Here is a 20,042-nt window from a genome sequence, read left to right as displayed (position 1 = left end):
AGAAGATCAGAAGGGAGAATTGAAAATGCCAGAACAGAAAGCCCATGTGGCTCCTGAGAGATGAAAAAAGGAGTCAAACACAGAGATGCCTTGAATTCCAAACCGTCTAGTTTCCATGATTCCTAGGGGATGCATAGTTCCCAGATATCCCTGTGTTCTTACAATACACCCCTTTAGTTAGTCCCTAGTGATTTTATGCTTCTTGCAATCAAGAGGCCTCCATTAGAGCAGGGCTGAGCCAAGGGTTTCATCACACTTTGTTCTTAGGACAAAGGAAAGGTAGTACCAGGTCCTGGGTCACAGCCTGGCTGGATACAGTCTTCAGAGTTCTGAGTCTGGAGTTCGAGACTTGCCTCCCCTTTCAAGGGGGGTCCAGAGGTCACCTGCGCTTATAGAGACATGGCTGAAGCTTCAGGCCTGAAAGTTGAGCCTTGGGCCCTACTCGAGGGGGCCCAGTCTTTTCAAAATCAAACAAGAAGAAGTGGCTGTTGGTCAGGTCCTAGAGGCAGAAAAGACCCAGTGAGCTCCAAATCCTCACCCCACTCCTCAAAACACCTTCATCCATGTCCCACCCTGCTCAGAAGGCTTCCCAGGGCTCTCCCATGAGTCATGCTTTCAAGAAGGAAATGCCTGTGTCTGTGCCTATGGTCCCCTTCCTGAACACCATTTTCATGAAAAGGGCCACACATGAAGCAAAAATAGGAACAGATATCTCAGGGCCCTTACCTTGGAGATGACCTTAAAGCCTAGTTTGGTCACAGCTCCTAGAAAGGTCCGAACATCTTCAAAGCGGCTGCTAACCTCGGCCACTTTCAAGAGACCCCTAAGAAGGATGGAGAGTCCTGTGTAAGTGCAAAGACACATGGATGTGCACACACATATATATATTCATCTGCGAACTAGGGGCTCTTACCCTGGCTTCAGCACTCGATTTGCCTCCTCTAGAAAGTCCCTGATATTGGTTCCCATCAGTGAAAGGCAGAACACGGCCACATCCACAGACTCATCCTCCAGAGGCACCTATGAAGAGTGAGAGTGTTGTATGAGATATCCCTGAGAGTGTTGTATGAGATGCACAGTATGGAGAGGAGAAAACCACCCTTGAATGCTAGGGTTGGACACCAGGATGGGGGAGCGGGGGAAGCAAGGAGAACGGAAGGAGTGTTAGAGATTAGCACATGGAGCTTGGGCCTAGAGCACAGGCCAAATACATAGAGGAATAAAGGGGTTTACCTGGGCCATGTCACACACAGTGACCCTGGGGTCCAGGGAGGCCAAGTCAAAGCAGTGTACAGGGTTTCGGATACTTGAAGCCAGACGGCAGTCCCCACAGCCAAAGTCAGCTACCACGAGGGATGCAGGCCTGGGAGTGGAGGGGAGGGATCATTCACTAGTCTAGTCTGAGCCCATGACAGAGCCACATCACTTCTCCCAATGCCCAATCCCCATTCACCGCTGCCGAAGATCCTTGGCAATGCGGTCCACAGGTTGCAGTGGCCACTTCTTGACCTGGCTCTGGAAGCCTCGGTGGTAAAGAAGAAAGGCCTCAGGGTCTTCCTGGAAGAGGCGTTGTGCAGCACTGCTGGGCCCTGAGTACAGCTGTTCATTGAGGTAGCGAAATCGAGCACTATCCAACCGCTGTGCCATGCGGGCTCGCAGAGCCTCCCCCCGAGCCTCATGGCTGTCTGGACTCGGGGTAGGAAGCACCTCTGTCTCCTCTTTTGGGGCTGTGGCGGGAGCCTGGTCTGGCAGCTGAGGTGGCCGATACTTGTTCTTGTGTCTACGCTTGTTCTTCTGCCGGTTCCGCCACTGCTTGCGACTCAAGGTATGGGGAGGTTGCGGGGAAGTGGTCCCAGGGCTTGGCTTGGGTGGGTCATCTGTAGCCCTACTCTTCCAAGCTTTGGGATCTGCAGGGAGGGAGATAGGAAGGCATATTTGGGGCAAGCTCCACTGAATTCAGAGGCTGGGCAAGTCATCTTGGCCAACATAGACTGGCCTGGATGAAAGTACTTATTATTGACTAACCCTGAACCTAATGGTGGCAGGTAACTTCTGTCATACATAGGATCAGCTGATCCCCCTCCCTGTCCCACACACATACAATCACTAGTACCTGTCTGGTCAACACTATCCTGGGGCTGGGGAGGGTTTGAAGAGGCCCGATTCTGGTATTTCCTCTTTCTTTTCTCTTCTAGAGCAGAGTCACTGCTAAGAAGGGCCCCTTTGCGGCACTTCTTTTCTACTTTCTTGTCCTCAGAGTTATGGCCAGGTGGGCCCCGTTTTTGATGCTTTTTCCCTTTCTCTTCTACTTCAGTAGAAGCACTGGCAAACAAGGCCTTTTTTGAGTGTTTCTTCTTCTTTTCCACCACCTCCTCCTCAGAGTCACTGCCAGGCAGGCTGGGGGGTTGCTGGGGAAGAGATGCTGCCTCCAGGGCCCGTAATGTGGCTAAGAGTTGGCGGCGCTTGGAGCCCTGGGGGAAAACAAAGGATGAGAGTAGGGATGAAGAGAATGAACATGGCCTGGAGAATAAAAGGGGAGAAATGGGGACCCCAATTCAGACACTGGTGGAGGTATCTGGATTATTCCCAGTTAACTAAATTAGCTTGTCATGAAGCCTGCCAGATCCTGAAGAACTTTCAAGTCACTATCCCAACCTGAGAGGTCAGAGGGTAGAGAAACCACCCATTCCACTCTCTTCAATACGCGGAGAAAGTAATGGGGTTCCCCATAGGAATGTGGTAAGGCCAGAAGCAACTGGTCCAAGGCCAGAGACCAGGAGTTCCAAACCTCCATATCAGGCTTTTGCCTCTAGCTGATAAGAGGTAGGAAGGTTTCTGAAAACAAGAATGCCAGGACCTCACGTGTGTATTTAAGATGACTCTAAATGCAGTGTAGAGGACAAACTGAAGGGGACAAGCTGGATTATAACAATGGGTTAACAGGATGAAGAGGAGGCATATAGCATACAGATTCCATGTTGGAGGATGACTGAGGGTAGGAAGAGCTTGAGGAAGTACAGCTGCCTTCACATCAGCAAAGGCTTAAAGAAGGTCTATTGTTTGGGAGGACTTCTGGGTTGAAATACTACTGGGCAGTCCAAGGCCAGGCACTTACCTGGTCTAAGCACCCCCTTCACACCACCTGTTGAATGGTATACTGATAACTCTTCATTGTCATTCACTCTTGTTCTCTCAAATGCAATCTCCACACGGAAATCAATGCTCTTTTCAAAATGCAACTCTGAAAGAATCCTTCCCCTGCTTAAGCCACTTAACTGGCTTCTATCCTTAAAATACGCAAAGCCACTAACTTAGCTTTCCAACTTCAATGGCATCCCCTCTCATTCTCTGTGCTCCAACCACACGGATTATTTTTGTGTGACCCTAACAAGACATGCTCTTTTGACCTAGGACCTTTGCACGAGCTTTTCCGGTTCAAGAAACCCTCTTCACTTCACTAGCTTCTACTCATCAACTTTCTCAGTTCCAACGTCCTTTTCTTTTGAAAGTTCTCGGATCTTCAGTTGGCTGCAGGCGCCCCCTCACCCTAATACACCCACGCACACGAGTGCGCGCGGCATACCCAGCGCAGGGATTTACCACGCTACTTGAATTCACTGCCTGAAACAGCTCCCATTGACCCTGCGGGGCCACTTACCTTGACTTGCGAGGCTGCCTCGGTCCGAGATTGTGAGGCTACAGGTCGGAGGCTCGCGGCTAATGGGGCCTCCTCAGCCCACTCCACCTCTTCAAACATGGGGGTACAGAGGCGGGCGAGGTCGCGGGATCCCCGCGCCTCTCCACGTGCAGAAAGCGTCTCCAGGAACCAACCTTCGCAGTCCCTGGAACAGATCCGAAAACCAAAGAGTGAAGGCCTGGTTGGCTAGAGCGGCCGGCGCGGTGCCGAAAACCATAGAGTTTAAACACTGATGGGCTAGAAAGGCAAGGAGGTAGGAAGGAGGGAGGCCCGCGCTGGCCGGAGAAGGCCAGGGGCGGGGCCGGGCAGCGGGCGCGGCCGGACGGGAGTTCCCCAGAGAAGGCTCCTCCAGCCCGAGTCCCGGTGAGTATGGTAACACCCGTGCCCTCTCCCCAAGGCACAAGCCCTGCCAGCCCGTCACCCCTCACTGCGGCTAAGTTTCGAGTCGGGAATGAGGGCCACCCCCGGGAAGACCCCCAATTTCCTCCTTCAGAGTATAGGGCGCCTGAGCTTCCCCTCGCCCCCAGCGCTGTTCGCGGGTTGCGTCCCTGTGCTTGCTCTCAGACATCCCCTGAGACTAAGATTAAGAGGAGACTACCTCTCAGTTACCCCCTACCTCGCCCGCTTTTCCTTCGCCCCCAGTGGGCACAGTTGCATATCATCCCGCTGCCCCGAACTCCTTTCCAGACCTCCGCTAGCTTGGGACGCAGCACCCAGACCCCCATCCCCCAACACTAACACCTACTGCAGTGGACAAAGTTTGGTGCTTACCCCCGTTCCCCGAATCCACTCACAGTCCCCAGGCTTCCCCAACTTAGGGGACTCGGCGCCGGGACGCTGCTATGGACGACATTTTCACTCAGTGCCGGGAGGGCAACGCGGTTGCCGTTCGCCTGTGGCTGGACAACACAGAGAACGACCTCAACCAGGGGTGAGCTCAGGTGGCTGGTGGGTGAGAGGAGGGGCAAAGACATGCTCCTTTACGTGATGCGGAGTGCTCACATCACTCTGTGGGGGCGGCTGACTTTCCTTTTCAGTGTGATGAGTGCCAAACGCAGCCTGTGGTGGTGGCGGCGGCGGGTCTCCAGAGGAAGCTGTGTTTGAGCTGAATCTTGACTGCTAAGTAAGAGTTTTATAGGCAGAAGCTGAAGAGAGCTTTGAACCGGCAAGACAGAGCGGAGAGTGCCGGGAAGTTGTCTACAGGAGTTCCGAATGGCAGAAGGATAGTTCTCTGTGGGCAGAAGCATTGGGTACAAGTGAACTACCGGAAATTGGAAAGGTCTGCAAGGGTCAGCCAGATCGTACAAGGATACTTAGGCTATAATAAGGTCTTTATTCTAAGAATAAATGTTTAAAGCCATGTAGTGAAATGAGATTGTCCATTTGTTAAGTGTGATCTTGGATACTTTGTGAAGAGCAGGTGGCAAGTGAAGAGAGGCAATTGCCTAGTTCATCCCAGAAGTAATGATGACTTGGACTAGAATGCAGGCAGTTGAAATAGAAAAATCAGATTCCTGAAATCTTTAAGATAAAGAATTGGAGAGACTTGGTAAGGGAAGTGAGGAAGGTCAAAGATGATGACCAGGGTTCTGGCTTGGGCACTTGGGTAGATGGTGGTTCCTTTTACTGCGATGCACAAAACTAAAGGATGATGAGTTCCACTCTAGACATGTTAAAGTGACAGTACAGCAAAGTGGAAATGTTGAGTAGGTTGTTGGTTATGCAGATTTGGATTTCAGAAGAGAGATCTGACTTGGAGACAGATTTGGAAGATAGTAGCCTATAGGTGAAGACATGGTCTGAAGACATGGGTGTAAAGGAGAGGGGATGAGAAGCCTGCAAGACCTAAAAGGAGCAACTAGAGATTAAAGGAAAAACAGGAAAATGTTAGTAAAGCTTAGAGAAGTGACTGTTTCAGTGAAGGGGGAGTGGTCAACAGTAGTGTAGGCTTCTGAGAGGTCAAAGAACTTGAGCACTCTAACCATTGAATTTACAACTAATGATATATTTGATGATCTCTGTGAGAGCTGTTTCAGAGGAAAACAAGTGAAGCTATGCTAGGTGCTAGAGGCCAAGAATCAGACGTAATCCCGGCCCTCAAGCCAGTGGCCTTGTGGCTGGTTGAATGGGAGATGAGGAAATAAAGTTCTTTAAGGTCAGCTGAGACCGGAAGGCAAGAAAAGCAATAGTGAAGTTGACTCAGAATGGTGAGTTTTAATTTTTTTATTTAAAATTTTTATTTTTTAGGGTTGGCAGCATTTAGTTTTTAGGTTTGAGAGGTAGGGATCACCTGTCATCTTCATTCAGGCTTCATTGGTTCCCATTAGGCTCTACACTATATCTCCATAATTCTCAGTCACTTGTTTCATTATTCATATAATTCCTCAGAAGGTGCTCTCATAATGACAGTAAGCACCTTTATTATTTTGTTGGTAGGGTTATAAAGCTTTAGGTGAAGTTGTTCAGTGGGCCATCTAGGAAGACTTTGCTGCCAAAAAGTGATGGGGTGGCATCAGTGAAACTGGAAGGCTTTGGTGGTATGAGGAGATAGGCTTTGGGGCCTAAGCTGGCTATATGCTGGATATGAAGTGGGAGTGAATTCCCTGCAAGTATCTTTGGGATTGAAGTCTAGGCCCTGAGGTGACAGGCAGCCTGACAGTGGGCAGAACCCTTATGCTCATACTTTTGCCCTGAGGCTCTGGTGCTATGGACTATAGAGGCTGATGAGCCAAGGCACAAGTTAAAGAGCTGGGAGGCAAAATTAACAGATAAGCAGAGAGTGGTAACTGCTTTGGGGAGGGGGAGGATCCCCACTTCCCAGGAAAGCTTTTGTCTATCTCTGTGAGCAGATGAGGGCAGCTGTGGAGGGAAATCATTAAGTTAAAGGCCATGCCTCCATCCCCCACCAGCTGTGGGCACATTGGGGTGGCTTGCGGTGGCCAGACCCCTGATCAGCAACCCGCCTGGCCTAGAGCCCCCACAAGGGAAGTGACCACAGCACTAAGGCATCCGGAGGCAGCCCTCCCAGACCGCGGACCGCCCCCTGCTCCGCCCCTTGATCTGCATCCCCCGGACTGGAGGGAATTTCCTTTTATGGCTCCAGGCTGTCAGGCAGGCCCAGCTCCCACACAGTTGTTTTGGGGATTTTTGTACACTTCTTTTACTTTATAAAATACACATCCTTAGAAAAAAGTCAGGTATAGTTTTTCTAAAGAAGCCATTTTTATTTTCTTCTGTTTTCTGTGCCCAGGATTGCTTGAGTAGAGGAATCCTATTTTATGTGGTTTGATATCTGCCTCATCAGTAATGACTTATCATAAGCATTTTTTTATTATGAACCCTTCCAAAACATCATTTTAATTCCATTCCACTTTTAGATCTTAATTTCAGTTACCAGAGCCAATCAGTAAGCTTGCTTCCTCTCCCATGAGTTGTGGCCTTCCTTCTCCAAGGCACCCCACCTCCCACATGAACTGAACATCTTTGGTCAATCCATTCTCTCAAGCTTACAGTCTAATAGACAAAACAGCCCATTAATAAAGTTTTACAAGCTAGTGTGATAAGTACTATAGTAAGGGGGATGTACAAGATGCAGTGGAAAACAGAAAGGACCAACAGATATTGCAAAAGGGGTGCAGAGGACACCAGATAGAGAATGCTACCATTTAACAATACAGGGCATGCCAGGGAAGGGAGGCTGGTGGGAGATGGTGGTGCAGACAATGAATCATACGGACTTCTTGGGATTTCAGGTGGTGGTTGGTTGGGTTTGAAGCTCAGGGTAATGTCTGAATTGGACAGCTTTGGGAATTGCTGGCATGAATGAGAATCAAAGTCCTGGAGAGGTAAGGTTTCCTAGGGCAAATATGCAGAGGGATATCAGTTTTCCCTGTAGCAAAAAGCCTTTGCCCCACCCCACCTCCAGATCAGTGACCATTGCCCCTTCTTTCAAAGGGATGATCATGGCTTCTCCCCCTTGCACTGGGCCTGCCGAGAGGGCCGCTCTGCTGTGGTTGAGATGCTGATCATGCGGGGGGCACGAATCAATGTGATGAACCGTGGGGATGACACCCCCCTGCACCTAGCAGCCAGTCATGGACACCGTGATATTGTACAGAAAGTATGTATGATCCTCTCTCTGCCTCCTATATCACGTACATGCCTGGAACTCAGTCACAGGCACTGTAACGTACTATAGAAAACGTGTATTTCTTCCTTGTGTATCTCAACACCCATCTCTCATTTGAGACTGACTGTGCCCTTCTGCTTCTTTTGTCTTGCTTGGCCCTGGGGACCAGCTGCTACAGTACAAAGCTGACATCAATGCAGTGAATGAGCATGGGAATGTGCCCCTGCACTATGCCTGTTTTTGGGGTCAAGATCAGGTGGCAGAGGTGAGTACTTCAGGCCCTCAGATGGATGGAAAGCAAAGTGTGAGACTCAGTGGGAAATTCTGAAATCCTCAACCCATCCTGTGAGCACTGGCAAGTGCATGACACAGGGTTTGTACTGCATCTACGTTTGTGGTTGGTTGTGACTGCCAGGGAAGTAGCAGGGTCCCTCATCACGACCACCTTTTTATTCTAGGACTTGGTGGCTAATGGGGCCCTTGTCAGCATCTGCAACAAGTATGGAGAGATGCCTGTGGACAAAGCCAAGGCACCCCTGAGAGAGCTGCTTCGAGGTCCGTCCCCCACCCACCAGCTTGTGTCCTTTCATCTTGTACTGCCTATCTCCTCCCTCCATACCACAGCTGAGGCCAAGACTATTTGTCTTTCTTCCTCAGAGCGGGCAGAGAAGATGGGCCAGAATCTCAACCGTATTCCATACAAGGACACATTCTGGAAGGGGACCACCCGCACTCGGCCCAGTGAGTCAGTTGTGAGGGGAGGGAGGGTAATAGAGAATCCTGGGCTCCAGGAGCTAAGTTTGGAGGAAGCTAGGTACCTGACCTGCCCACACTTTCAGGAAATGGGACTCTGAACAAACACTCCGGCATTGACTTCAAACAGCTTAACTTCCTGGCAAAGCTCAACGAGAATCACTCTGGAGAGGTGACCTCTGCCATTCATGCCCCTCCCTCCCCAAGCCCCCCAAATTACCTGTTATGTACTCATTTTAAGTTTCTTCTCCAGTTAGTGGGCATGAAAGTGGTGGCCTTAGTTAAAGCCTCCTAACCCTTACCTGTCCCTCAGCTGTGGAAGGGCCGCTGGCAGGGCAATGACATCGTCATGAAGGTGCTGAAAGTTCGAGACTGGAGTACAAGGAAGAGCAGGGACTTCAACGAGGAGTGTCCCCGGCTCAGGTGGGGCAAGGCCTAAACTGGAAGCTACTACTTCCAAGGAAACGTGACTCGCACCCAAGAGGGAGATGTTTTACGCTGGGTCTCAGCCAGGGACACTTTCTTCCTCTTCCAGGATTTTCTCGCATCCGAATGTGCTCCCAGTGCTAGGTTTCTGTCAGTCTCCACCTGCTCCTCACCCCACCCTCATCACACACTGGATGCCATATGGATCCCTGTACAATGTACTACATGAAGGCACCAGTGAGTAGGGGTTGTCATATCTCATTGAAGTGGGGAGAGGATGTGTGAGCCTCTCCAAACTATTTGACTCTTGCCTCTTCTCCTAGATTTCGTCGTGGACCAGAGCCAGGCTGTGAAGTTTGCATTGGACATGGCAAGGGGCATGGCCTTCCTACACACACTAGAACCCCTCATCCCACGACATGCACTCAATAGCCGTAGTGTAATGGTGAGGTCACAACTTCACTCTTGGCCCAGGCCCCCAGAAGATCTTTCCCTATTTAGAATAGGACTTACCTCCTTCCACACATCTATCTTCTCAGATTGATGAGGACATGACTGCCCGAATTAGCATGGCTGACGTCAAGTTCTCCTTCCAATGCCCTGGGCGCATGTATGCACCTGCTTGGGTGGCCCCTGAAGGTGAGTGAGGGCATCATGTTGGGAGGTAGAGAAGGGCCAGCTCAGTAGTAATGGAAGGGGGCAGAGATGGGACAGGACAGGCAGCTGGAACAGATAAATCCTGTCCCTTCAGCTCTGCAGAAGAAGCCTGAGGACACAAACAGACGCTCAGCAGACATGTGGAGTTTTGCAGTGCTTCTGTGGGAACTGGTGACACGGGAGGTACCCTTTGCTGACCTCTCCAACATGGAGATTGGAATGAAGGTGAGAGCACAACTATATACACTTATGTTGGGGGAATGGCAGTTGTGACAATAATTGTAGTGGGGCTGGGTTCTTCCCACATTTGTTCAAATATACAATAATCCTGTCCTAGAGGCCTCTCCCTACATGAGATTCAAGTTCTGAAACTCACCTTGTCTTTTCCTGTATTTACAGGTGGCACTGGAAGGCCTTCGGCCTACCATCCCACCAGGCATTTCCCCCCATGTCTGTAAGCTCATGAAGATCTGCATGAATGAAGACCCTGCTAAGCGGCCCAAATTTGACATGATTGTGCCTATCCTGGAGAAGATGCAGGACAAGTAGGGCTGAAAAGTCCTTGCCTAAACTCCGGAGGTGTGGGGACACCTTTAGGGGAGTGTGCCTCCCCCAAACAGCAGGCCTTTGGTTTCGTCCCCTGCCTCCAGTCATGGTACTATCCCAGCCATGGGGCCCATCCCCTGCTCCCATCCCTACCACTGTGGCCCCAAAAGGGGCTGGGCTCATAGCTTTGTCACTTGCCACACGATGTCTCCCAGCATGGGAGGGATCAGCCCTGCCTGTCACAATAAAGTTTATTATGAAAACAGGCTGGTGTGGGGGACAAGGGGAAAGATAAGTACATTTAGATTGGATGGCTCAGGTGAAGTAATGCGGCTTCTTCACATTGATGCCATACTCGCTGAGGGCAGGGGTCAAGTCCTCCATGGTTAAAGTATACTTGCGGTCCTGAGGGAAGAGGGAAGAGCACTAGCTGAACACAGGAATCTGATTTCAATCCCAGATGGGTGACCCTGAATAGGTCTTTCACCTCCCCTAGGGCTCAGTTTCCCCAAAGGGGTTTCAGGATAAATTAAGCCTCCGCTGTTGTGGGAGGTAATTACTGATTCAATGAGCCTCCCCTCACACCTTGCTCTTGCTTCTGGAGCTGCCAGAGGCTGTGCCTTTCATTTTGCAGTGCTGTAGTGCATCATTAGCAATATCTGAGATGAATTTCTGGGCAGCTAGAGAGATGAGCCGAATTCTAGAGAGAAAAAACTAGTATAAGCAGATGGAAGACACATTCCACAAAAACATCCAAGGCTCTAACCTGCTCAGAATTTACTCACATGCGAGGGTCCGAGGCCTCAAAGCCAGCTCGGTTCAGGTAATAACCAGTCACCGCATCTGGAATCTGAGAAATCAATAAGACAACTGTCAGTGTTAGCCTTGTGCACTGCTGGGCTGAGAGGGCGTGAGGGAATGGAGGACAGGTCTGATTATCAGGAAGCTCAGTGTGGGTGGCAGAGGGGATAAATCAAGAGCTAGTTGGGGGGGGGGGGGGGGCGGAATACAAGAAGAGGATGCTGGAAATCTAGGTGGCTTGGCGGAAAGTTGGTGTGGCAGCAGGCCAACAGCCTTGTTCAGGCAGGAAGCCCACCGTAGGCGTGTAATCCTCCAGCTGCATCAGGAAGTCCACCAGAGGCGTGCTGGACACCACCGGCTTCACATCTCCGTTGGCCGCACTCGGCAACACATAAACCCCGTTAGACATGGCCCCCTCTGGGGGCGCCGCGCCGCCCGCCGACACCGCAGCTGGAGGAGAACCAGCAAACTGAGACACGGAAGTGGAAGGCGCAGGGTCCCAAGTAGGTCTGCCTTACACCACCCGCTGCCCTCCCCCGCCGATGGGGCCAGCCCAGGGCGCTGCCTACACCCTCACCCGCCCCGCGCCGCTCGGCCGGCTCCCCGGCCCGCGCCGCCACGGGTCCCGTGACCCCTGCCGCGGTTCCAGCCCCAGGCCCTCCAGCTGTCCCCGCGGGGCTGGCTTTGTTTTCCGCAGCGGTGCCTGCAGGCAGCGCGGGAGGGGCCGAGACCGCGGGTGCCGGGCCTGGGGCCGAGGCGGCGGAGGCCGGCGCCGCCTCAGGGTCCGCGCCGGAGCCGCTGCAACTCATCAGGCCGGTGGGAGAGGCGGCGAACAGAGCCGCTTCCGCTTCCGTTCACGTTACGCACACACCAGAGTGGCGTCACACGCTTCACGCTCGCCCCTCCCACGCCATGACCGCTCTCTCCCCAAGGCGAACCTCCCGCTAGTTGCCCGTATGCCCGCTGGATGACACAGGCAAGGGGCGGAGACCAAATCCTGGAGAATCGCGCTGGGCGCAGACGTTTCCTGGAATGTCGAGGGCGCTTTTCCCGGTGTGGGAGTCGCATTCAGACTGACACCTAAAGACCTTGCTTTGGGCTCATCGGCCCGACACCCCTCGACCACCGGTTGTCTGCCAGTCTGCAACCTTTCTAGTTCCCTTACTCAGCCTTTTAAGGGTTCGTGGTGGAGGTGGAAACCCCACCTTCCAGCCAGCTGCCCGAAAGTGAGGGCTGGAGGTGAGCGCACACAGTTGCTACTGTAGATGAGGATGGAGGTGTTTCGGCCTGAGTAAATAATATACAAAATCACAGCGCGTTAAAATGAGGTTTTCAATGTAGCAAACATTTATTTCCTATTTGCCAATCCTGAGCTAGGGCCTGGGAATAAAGTTAAATAAAACAAGATTCTACTCCTCTAGGCACCAACAATCTTAGGGAGGCAAACAGGTCAACTGGCAATTTCAATTCTACGATGGAGTTACAATATTAGAGGTAGACACAGTGCGCAAGGGCGGAAGGGAACTAACACCTGCTTCCTACTTCTGTGTGTCAGATACTCTATCACCTTTATTCCATTTAATTATTCACTGATTATTATGAGAGGCAGGTATTGATATCTCCACTTAACAGGTGAGAAAAAGGCTTAGGGAGAAGAACTTATTTTCCCAAGGCTCTCCCCTAGTCTAGATCAGAAACAAGAATCAAACAGTCTTGGTTTCAAAAATCTAGGATTTTGTGCCATACCCAAATCAACTAGTTTCAGGAAGCCAAAGGTTCACAAGAGAAGGTGGCTTCTGAACTGAATCTGGAAAGAATCCTGGAAATTAACCAAGCAAGGAGAATCAGGGATAAAGGGTACAGAATATCTTGAGCAAAAGTGAAAGAATGTGTATGGGGGAGAGCAGAGGAGGATAAACAATTTGTTACTTGGGAACAAAAAGCAAGGAAGTGACCAGGTTTGTGAGTCATGATAAAAAGCCTCAAATTTATCCAGTGATCTTTGAAGGGTCTTAATGAAGTAAATGACCTGATGGGATTTTCATTTTACTCTGGGAGATGGTTTAGGGAAGGGCAGGAAGGTCGTTTTTTGCAAGGACCTTTTACAATTCAAAGGAGAGAGAATATGGCTCTAAGCTAATGTAGTAGCAATGAAGATGGAGAGACGTAGATGAGTTCTAGATATACGTAAGAAATGTAATTGGTAGGACTCGTGGATTCATAAAGATATAATTAAGAGGTAAAGTCAGTAGGACTTAACTGAAGGTGGTGGGGGAGGGAGGTGAAGAAAATAGTCTAGAATAACAGTTGGGTCTCTGGCTTGGCTGGAAGCAGCATAGTATCAAACAAACAAACAAAAAACAAAAGAGAACAGTGATATTAAGAAGGAGGGAGAGAAATGAAGTGTTGCGTATCACACATCTTGCTTTTGAGGTATCAATCACTGTTGGGTAGAAAGTCTGATTTAGTGAGATGGCGATGGCTGTGGATGCCAATCAGTGACTTGTTCTAGGGGACAATGCGTAGAGTGAGAAGAGCGAAAAACTAAGGGTGGAGCAATAAAGTACACCAACATTCAATGAGGAAGCAGAGGAGGAGGAGGAGGAGGAGAGGATGGTCAGAGAAGAAGTTAAGCCCTGGAAGGAGACGGAGTAGGCAACTATGATAGGGTCATAAAACAAAGATTGGGAAGTGTGCACTGGATGAAGCAGCAAGGAGGCCATTGTTTTTCAGCGTCAGCAGAGGAAAGAATAAAAAAGAGCAGAAGCCTCATCGCAATGAATTGAGGAGCAAACATGAAGTGAAATCATGTTCATAGAGACTGTTGACAACACTTTGCAAAAGCCTGGTTGCAAAGAGAAAGAAGAAATGAGGGCGAGTGGGTGGGTTGGGAGATGCTCCCAAATAGTACTGGTTATAGTATCTATAGAGGAACCTGAGGCAGGAAGGAGTAGGGAGACCTGAGTATGATGGAGCAGGGTTAGGTGTGAGAGTCTAGTCACACTCATAGCACTTCAGGGTTAGGGAGATAAGCTGTCTGCAGCAGTCAACAGGTGAAGGTTCAGCAAGGCTTCCAACAGTGCAGAATAAGGAAACAAGCCAGCAGCTGTGGGGCAAAGGGCAGGTCCACTCTCAAGGGTTGATTAATGTCTTCAGCAGAGCTGGGAAGTTGGGTGTTCCCCAGCCTGTCACAGGATCCCAGCCAGGGCCAGAGCAGAAACCTTGACCCTGCACCTCTTCATTCAGACAGGACTCATGGCAGCCACGGGTTACCTAGGGAGAAGGTGGGCATCAGATCTGGACCTGCTGGTACCAGCACTAATAGACTACATCCTCTCATCCTGTATTCACATCCCATACTCATGAAAATGTCCACACCCTTCCCTTTCACACTCACATCAAAGAGTCCTGCCCCACGCTGCTGGTAGAGCCTTGGGTTGAGAAAGCCAAGAGGGGGGTGGCCACTGAGGATTCTGTGTTCATTTATCAGGGATAGGAGCCCTCCAAACACTGGAGTAGAGGCCTGCATAGGTGAGGGTACAAGTAGAAATTAGGGATGCAGGAGTGATTAGACTTTTGGGGAGGGAGTTTTAAAAAGATCAGAGGTCTCTGAGGAGTCAGGGATCCTCAGTACAAGGTCTTGGGGGTAGAGGCTGAGGGTAGTTCCTGAAGGTTTGGAGCCAGGCTGATTCTCACCGAGGTGCCCGAAACCCATGGAATGGGTACGTGGTTGCTGACCACCCAGTAGCCATCAGAGAGTGCAGCCACATCTGGGTAGGCACGGCCACTGGCATTGAAGTAACTGGATGGTGGCAAGTGGGGGCTGGAGCTCAGGAACTGGGTTACAGCTTCCTCCTGAAAGGCATTGTTGAGTAAGTATTGTCTCCTGAACTGAGGATTCCTGCCCTCCTCCCCCTCTCATCCGTCCACACAAACATACACTACACATACCTGGTATGAAGGGCGTGGGAACACATTGCTGAAACCACCACCACTGATATAGTCAACAATCTCACTTGTGACTCGGAAAGGATTCTGGAATGATGTGCCTCCCACCGTGGTAACATAGGGGCTGAGGGCAGAAGATAGCACTCAAATTATAGGGGCCCCAGGGACACCTCCAAAGTGTGTGGGGATGGGTGAGTATGGCCTGGGTCTTGCTAGAGGGGCTGGACTCTGTGGGGAAGCATGTACATGGGAATGACTAAGAGGTTTTGAGCTCTCAAGGCATGGCTTTAGGTGACTACACACTTTCCCTACAGAATACCCACAAAATCTTCCACTAAAATGCCTGGAGACTGAGGAAGAGCAACACTGGGAACTGTGTCCTACTCAGGAGACTTGGGGCCTGGGACCCAGAGGAAGAAGACGGGAATGCAGCAACCAGGGCAGACAAAGCTAAGGCTGAGCCATGGGAGCGCCTGGTGGGGGTCAAGGAAAAGGTTCCAGATCGTGAGGCCACAGATGAAAGGTTGGTGGTCACAGATAAGTGGTGGGGTGGGATGTTTACCTGGAGGCAGGGAAGCTGGGACGGAACTGGTGTCTTCCAGAGGTAGACCAACACCCAGCCCCACTGTCACCTGGGATAGAGACCAAGTTTAGCTCTCAGATTAATTGGTTAGAGCCCGGTATGTAGGCTCGGATGTAAGAGAGGAAATGCAAGTGTTAGTCATTACTGCAAGTGGTCAGAGTTTAGAGGTCATGTCAGTGGTTTCAGTCAAGTTCAGATTATGAGTCAGAGATCAGGTTCAGGGGTCAGTATGGGGTAAAAGCTTCCAGATTGGGTGGATGGGTGGAGGGTCTAGGTTCACAGTAGGAGGTCACCTGAGGCAAAGAGCAGGGTAAGACCCCGAGCAGCAGCCTTCATGAACTCGGTGTTGACCCGCTGGATGTAGGTGCTGCTGAGAGAGTCCTCATCATCTCCGTAGCTCACAGTGTGCACAGGTGGCAGGGCTGACTCATTACTGAGCAGCAGGAGCCACTGCAGGAAGGGCTCCTGTGATTCATGACGGCCTGGGTTTTTTTGGGGGGAGGGGGGCACAAAGGGCAGTCATTTGGGGGGTTGTTAGAACCTCCCTCTAGCTCACTGAATTCCCTTAGGAAAACAGAGATCAACACTCATCGCTACCCCTCTCCCCGCCAATCAGTCCCCTTGGCAGTACCAGGGCTACTGTAGACCCAGGTGGAGATGTTGGCACCAGCACTCATCAGGTACTGCACATCTAGACTGGCCTCAATCCCAGCCCAGCCTTGGCCCTGTTGTCCGACCACACGGGCTACTGATTCCTGGTGTGCAAAGTTCCCACCAAAGAGGCGCATGAACTCAGCCAGGTCCGAGTCATGGAAATACTGCTCCAGGAACTAGAGAGGGAATCAGAGCACATATCATGGATCAGAGGATGTAGCCCCAGGGGTCAGGACAGGAGATTCTGTCCCAGATCACAGGACAGGGAATAAGAGCAGGCCCCAAGCTGGTCAGGCTCCCTGAGGAGGCTGTGAGGACTCTGGGGCTCCTGCTTGGCTCACCTGGGCACAGGCTTGGCTGTTGTTGGTTGTGCCAGAGCCCACATCTTGTGCTGTCAGGTTGTATCGCTCACGGATCACGGATGGGGTCACTCCCAGGTGCAGGCCAATAGCCCCTGCCACCTGTGGCTCAGGGCGTTGTCTCAAGGATGATGTGGGGGGAAAGCGGTGCAGCCCCCCCACTGTGGGGAAAATCAGGTTTGAGGGTATCTTTTCGACTTCAATTCCCACTTTACTGAGACCCTACTTCCTGAACCTCTCCATGGCATCTAAACTTCTCCAGCCCCTGGCTCTCCCTGCCCCAATCCCACCAACCCCACTGGATGTTACCAAAGTCCACATGGGGGGCCAAGGCCTTCGGAAGCTGGTAGGGACGTGGAGACCTTACAGCATGGGTCTTTGTAGGTCCCCCCACATAGCGATGAAACTCAGCCCCAGAGAGCAGCAGTTCTGCCTGTCTGGAGGTCAGAGATCAGAGAACAGAGGTCAGAAAGCATGGAATGGAGCAGAGGAGGCTGCCTGAGCATCACTGGGCAGTTAGTTGTCATCTCCCCATGCGTTAGCTCTCAGCTACAGCCCCCAGCAAGCTCTGAGCTCCCTCCAATTGGGGTGACTGATGACATGATTGGTCCCCTCCATGGGGCAATCATTCCCTCTTACCGGACACTCATCCGGCAGGTCAGAAAATCCTGTGTGGTCACTGAGTGGCAGTTCCAGGCTCCAGCCGCCAAGAGCCATTTTTGGACCGTGCGGAGGGTAAGTGGTGATGGCCGGACCAGTTCAGCCACATCCTCCAGGGTCAGGTATTTTCCTGTAGGGATTCATAGAGGTTTCTGCCTTCATTCATTGCTTTTCCAAGTTGCCTTTTTTTGACTTCAACCAAGAGACAGTGGAATTTCCCAGGAAGCCTGGCGCAGGGTCTTGAGGGATGAGTAGGAACTTTCTAGCAAAAAGTTAGGCCGTTGCAGAAAAAGGTAGGCTGGTGCAGCTTATATTGGGGGGCCCAGAGGAGAAAAGGCCGGAGAGACTAGGAATGCCAGAGCCAGGAATATGGATTTATCCTAAGGCTATTAGGTTACAAATGCTGCACCACAGCATGCACTGCCATGATCGTGAAAAACAGATGAGGCTCATAATTAAAACTGTCCATTTTATCTCCAATGAAAGTTTTCAAAATGTTTGGAGCCAATTATGAGATGACATCTAATTTAGCTCAAATTTTCATACTTGTTAATTTTAAGCTTAATATGATGGCAAATCACTGTTTTCCTGTTTGGAGCCACAAATACTAGTACTCGCCTCCTAGGTTCATCTGAGAGTGCTCCCTGCACACACACCACTCTTCTCCCCACCACGAAGAGTTTCAAGCAGGAGAAGGACACAATCCAGCTTGACCACTGAAGCAAAACATTGACTGTTTTGGAGCAGAGTAGGGAGGAGAGTGGGGAGTCGGGTAGAGGGGAAGAGACAAGGGTCTGGGCAGTAGCCAGGCGAGAGAATAAACAACTGGGTTGGTAGCAACAAGGGAGAAGTGGTGAGACGTGGACTACTCCGAAAGTTATTTCAGAGTTGGAACTGACAGTTTCAGTGTTTGAATGGAGAAGGAAATGAGAGTGGACTTGAGGGTGGGGGAGGAATTTGAGCCAATGAGCATCTAGGTGTACAGATGGTCCCTGAATTATGATTAACAATTTGTTGACTTTACAATGGTGCAAGACCAATATGCATTCCATAGAAACCATTCCTCAAATTCTGAATTTTTATCATTTCCTGGGCTAGCATGTGTGGTACAATTCTCTCTCCTGATGCTGGGTGGTGGCAGTGCGCCACAGCTCTCAGTCAGGCACACAGTCGTGAAAGTATAAACAACTGGTACTCCAGAGCAGCAGTCCCCAACCTTTAAGTCAAAAATTAAATCCATTTTTGACTTAATATTTTCAACTTATGATAGGTTTATCGGGATGTAACCCCACTGTAAACAGAGAAGCATCTGTACTAGATGCTACATCCCTATTTGTCTGATAGCTGAATCCAGATCTGATTCATAAAGCTTGTGCTCTTAACTACATCCACTTTTAGGTTTCTAGCCTGACGAACCCAGGTGAAAAGTTTTCGAGGAAATATATGAGTTAGTGTGGGACAGTTTAGCTCCAGTTCACTTTTTTATTCAAAAATGCTTCAGTGAGAGCCACTGTCATTCATCTGCTCTATATCACCCCTTTGACAGGCACTGAGAGCACGACCCTGACGTGATAAGCACTGTTCCAGGCTCAGCCCAGCCCTGTGTCCCTCCACTGCATCCCACATCCCCCACCCAGTCCCGACAAGCACCGTAGCGAGGAGAGCGGGGATCCGATACAGCCTGCACCAACTTGGACAGTCTTTCCAGGTTCTGCTGTCTCAGGGCAAAGGTGAGAATCAGCTCTTCCTCAGGGTCTGCTCGGCCCAAAGACGCCCAGCCTGGGGGCAGCCTGCAGCGTCAGGGGTCAGGAACACGGTCATTGTTAGGGTGGCGATGGGAAATAGTAGTCATGGAAGGTTCAGGATTAGGTGCAATGACCTTGAGTAGGATCCCAGAAGCAGAAATGGCTCACAGCCTGGGAATCTGGGAATGAGACTATGGAAGGGGTACCAGGAGCTGGTAAGGGGGTGAAGGAGGCTAGGAGCAGGACAATGGGTGCAGGATAGAGCATGGGAAAGGGGGCAGTCAGTGTTAAATCAACTCACGTCCGCTGCTGGTCAGGCTCGGGGCTGTAACTGCATTTGCCTGCGACGATGAGGGCTAGGAGCCCTAGCAGGCTGCAGAGACGGCAGGTGGGTTTTAGCAGGAGCTGGACTGTCATTGTGTACCCACCCTCCAATATATACTCCCTCCAAAGTGATCTCCTTCTTCCAGGGCCTCCTAATTTCTCACCAGGCTATGAGTCCCATTCCGCCTTTCCGATGATCCGCTGTCATGTGATGAATCACATGAGCCCTACAGTCTACAGCTACCAGCCTTCTGCCCAGAAACTAGAGACCGTGCTGGCCCCTCCCTCAAGTGGGCGGTCCTGGGTGCTGGGGAATGGGTGGAGCTGCCCCTCGGATTCTCCCTCTGGCTCCTTAAAGCACTGGGTTAAGCCCTGTGCTTCACCCCCTTGCTGGGGTTGTCCAGCCAGGACTTAACACAGCGTTTAGGAGGGCTTAAGAAAGGTGCCCCGGCGCCCCACAGACCCACTAACCCAGGTTCTTCCTAGCTATATGATATCAGGAAAGTCGCCTAGGCTCCCAGAGCCCAGTTTTCTTCATTGTATTCATAACAGAATACAATGTTATATTAAAAGTAGTCTGTCTCATAGGGTTGTAGTGAATATTTACAGATACAGCAAGCAAATTGCTCAGCAGACAACCTGATGGCAATGTCTCAACAAATGTGAATTTCTATTATATGTGAATATATGGTGGCTCCAAGAAAAACACAATAAACGACTTAGCTACTCCTGTATCCACCCCTACCTCCTTGAAGACCCT

The 20,042-nt window shown here is 50.8% G+C and overlaps 4 protein-coding genes across 6 annotated transcripts; 1 reads left to right on the top strand and 3 right to left on the bottom strand.

The window, feature by feature from the left end:
- Nucleotides 1–86: 86 nt before the first annotated feature.
- On the bottom strand, nt 87–4,601 carry RRP8 (ribosomal RNA processing 8). The gene is made up of 8 exons (XM_011385165.2): nt 4,469–4,601; nt 3,659–3,842; nt 2,114–2,471; nt 1,454–1,907; nt 1,234–1,363; nt 914–1,020; nt 727–823; nt 87–499 (listed from the first exon to the last, which is right to left on the bottom strand). Exons 2-8 carry the CDS (start codon nt 3,755–3,757, stop codon nt 380–382), a joined length of 1,365 nt encoding a protein of 454 aa, XP_011383467.1. The 5' UTR covers nt 3,758–3,842; nt 4,469–4,601; the 3' UTR covers nt 87–379.
- On the top strand, nt 3,918–10,473 carry ILK (integrin linked kinase). 3 transcript variants are annotated; one of them, XM_011385166.2, is made up of 13 exons: nt 3,918–4,060; nt 4,494–4,628; nt 7,652–7,817; nt 7,996–8,091; nt 8,285–8,381; nt 8,484–8,567; nt 8,666–8,751; nt 8,893–9,002; nt 9,115–9,242; nt 9,329–9,450; nt 9,545–9,644; nt 9,757–9,887; nt 10,062–10,473. In XM_011385166.2, exons 2-13 carry the CDS (start codon nt 4,540–4,542, stop codon nt 10,209–10,211), a joined length of 1,359 nt encoding a protein of 452 aa, XP_011383468.1. In that variant the 5' UTR covers nt 3,918–4,060; nt 4,494–4,539; the 3' UTR covers nt 10,212–10,473. The 3 variants fall into 3 exon arrangements, with proteins under 3 accessions (XP_011383468.1, XP_023381779.1, XP_011383469.2); XM_023526011.1 differs by having other exon boundaries at nt 3,957–4,060; nt 4,516–4,628; nt 10,062–10,302; XM_011385167.2 differs by lacking the exons at nt 3,918–4,060; nt 4,494–4,628 and adding an exon at nt 7,522–7,542 and having other exon boundaries at nt 10,062–10,302.
- Nucleotides 10,418–11,868, bottom strand: TAF10 (TATA-box binding protein associated factor 10). The gene is made up of 5 exons (XM_011385169.2): nt 11,587–11,868; nt 11,305–11,459; nt 10,994–11,058; nt 10,794–10,908; nt 10,418–10,613 (listed from the first exon to the last, which is right to left on the bottom strand). Exons 1-5 carry the CDS (start codon nt 11,816–11,818, stop codon nt 10,524–10,526), a joined length of 657 nt encoding a protein of 218 aa, XP_011383471.1. The 5' UTR covers nt 11,819–11,868; the 3' UTR covers nt 10,418–10,523.
- A 465-nt stretch (nt 11,869–12,333) lies between these two features.
- Nucleotides 12,334–19,561, bottom strand: TPP1 (tripeptidyl peptidase 1). The gene is made up of 13 exons (XM_011385164.2): nt 19,447–19,561; nt 19,260–19,331; nt 18,864–19,003; nt 17,193–17,343; nt 16,863–16,990; nt 16,536–16,714; nt 16,172–16,370; nt 15,834–16,022; nt 15,520–15,589; nt 14,961–15,081; nt 14,706–14,864; nt 14,407–14,532; nt 12,334–14,282 (listed from the first exon to the last, which is right to left on the bottom strand). Exons 1-13 carry the CDS (start codon nt 19,488–19,490, stop codon nt 14,142–14,144), a joined length of 1,719 nt encoding a protein of 572 aa, XP_011383466.1. The 5' UTR covers nt 19,491–19,561; the 3' UTR covers nt 12,334–14,141.
- Nucleotides 19,562–20,042: the final 481 nt, after the last annotated feature.

The sequence above is a fragment of the Pteropus vampyrus genome, unplaced genomic scaffold, assembly GCF_000151845.1.
Source record: "Pteropus vampyrus isolate Shadow unplaced genomic scaffold, Pvam_2.0 Scaffold671, whole genome shotgun sequence".
In the NCBI taxonomy this organism is placed as follows: Eukaryota; Metazoa; Chordata; class Mammalia; order Chiroptera; family Pteropodidae; genus Pteropus; species Pteropus vampyrus.
Note: the sequence above shows the minus strand (reverse complement) of the source record. Positions and strands in the feature narration are given on the sequence as shown.

Coding starts and splice junctions, on each gene's coding strand:
- RRP8 (XM_011385165.2), bottom strand. CDS start 3,757: ATGTTTGAAGAGGTGGAGTGGGCTGAGGAGGCCCCATTAGCCGCGAGC. Junction 1,021..1,233: donor CTGTGTGTGACATGGCCCAG/GTAAACCCCTTT, acceptor CACTCTTCATAG/GTGCCTCTGGAGGATGAGTC. Junction 500..726: donor GCTTTAAGGTCATCTCCAAG/GTAAGGGCCCTG, acceptor TTCTGCCTCTAG/GACCTGACCAACAGCCACTT.
- ILK (XM_011385166.2), top strand. CDS start 4,540: ATGGACGACATTTTCACTCAGTGCCGGGAGGGCAACGCGGTTGCCGTT. Junction 8,568..8,665: donor GACCACCCGCACTCGGCCCA/GTGAGTCAGTTG, acceptor CCACACTTTCAG/GAAATGGGACTCTGAACAAA. Junction 9,451..9,544: donor TCAATAGCCGTAGTGTAATG/GTGAGGTCACAA, acceptor CTATCTTCTCAG/ATTGATGAGGACATGACTGC.
- TAF10 (XM_011385169.2), bottom strand. CDS start 11,818: ATGAGTTGCAGCGGCTCCGGCGCGGACCCTGAGGCGGCGCCGGCCTCC. Junction 11,059..11,304: donor TGGAGGATTACACGCCTACG/GTGGGCTTCCTG, acceptor TTGATTTCTCAG/ATTCCAGATGCGGTGACTGG. Junction 10,909..10,993: donor GAGGCCTCGGACCCTCGCAT/GTGAGTAAATTC, acceptor TTTTCTCTCTAG/AATTCGGCTCATCTCTCTAG.
- TPP1 (XM_011385164.2), bottom strand. CDS start 19,490: ATGACAGCGGATCATCGGAAAGGCGGAATGGGACTCATAGCCTG. Junction 16,715..16,862: donor GGCCCCCCATGTGGACTTTG/GTAACATCCAGT, acceptor TTTTCCCCACAG/TGGGGGGGCTGCACCGCTTT. Junction 14,865..14,960: donor TCCCACGCCCTTCATACCAG/GTATGTGTAGTG, acceptor AATGCCTTTCAG/GAGGAAGCTGTAACCCAGTT.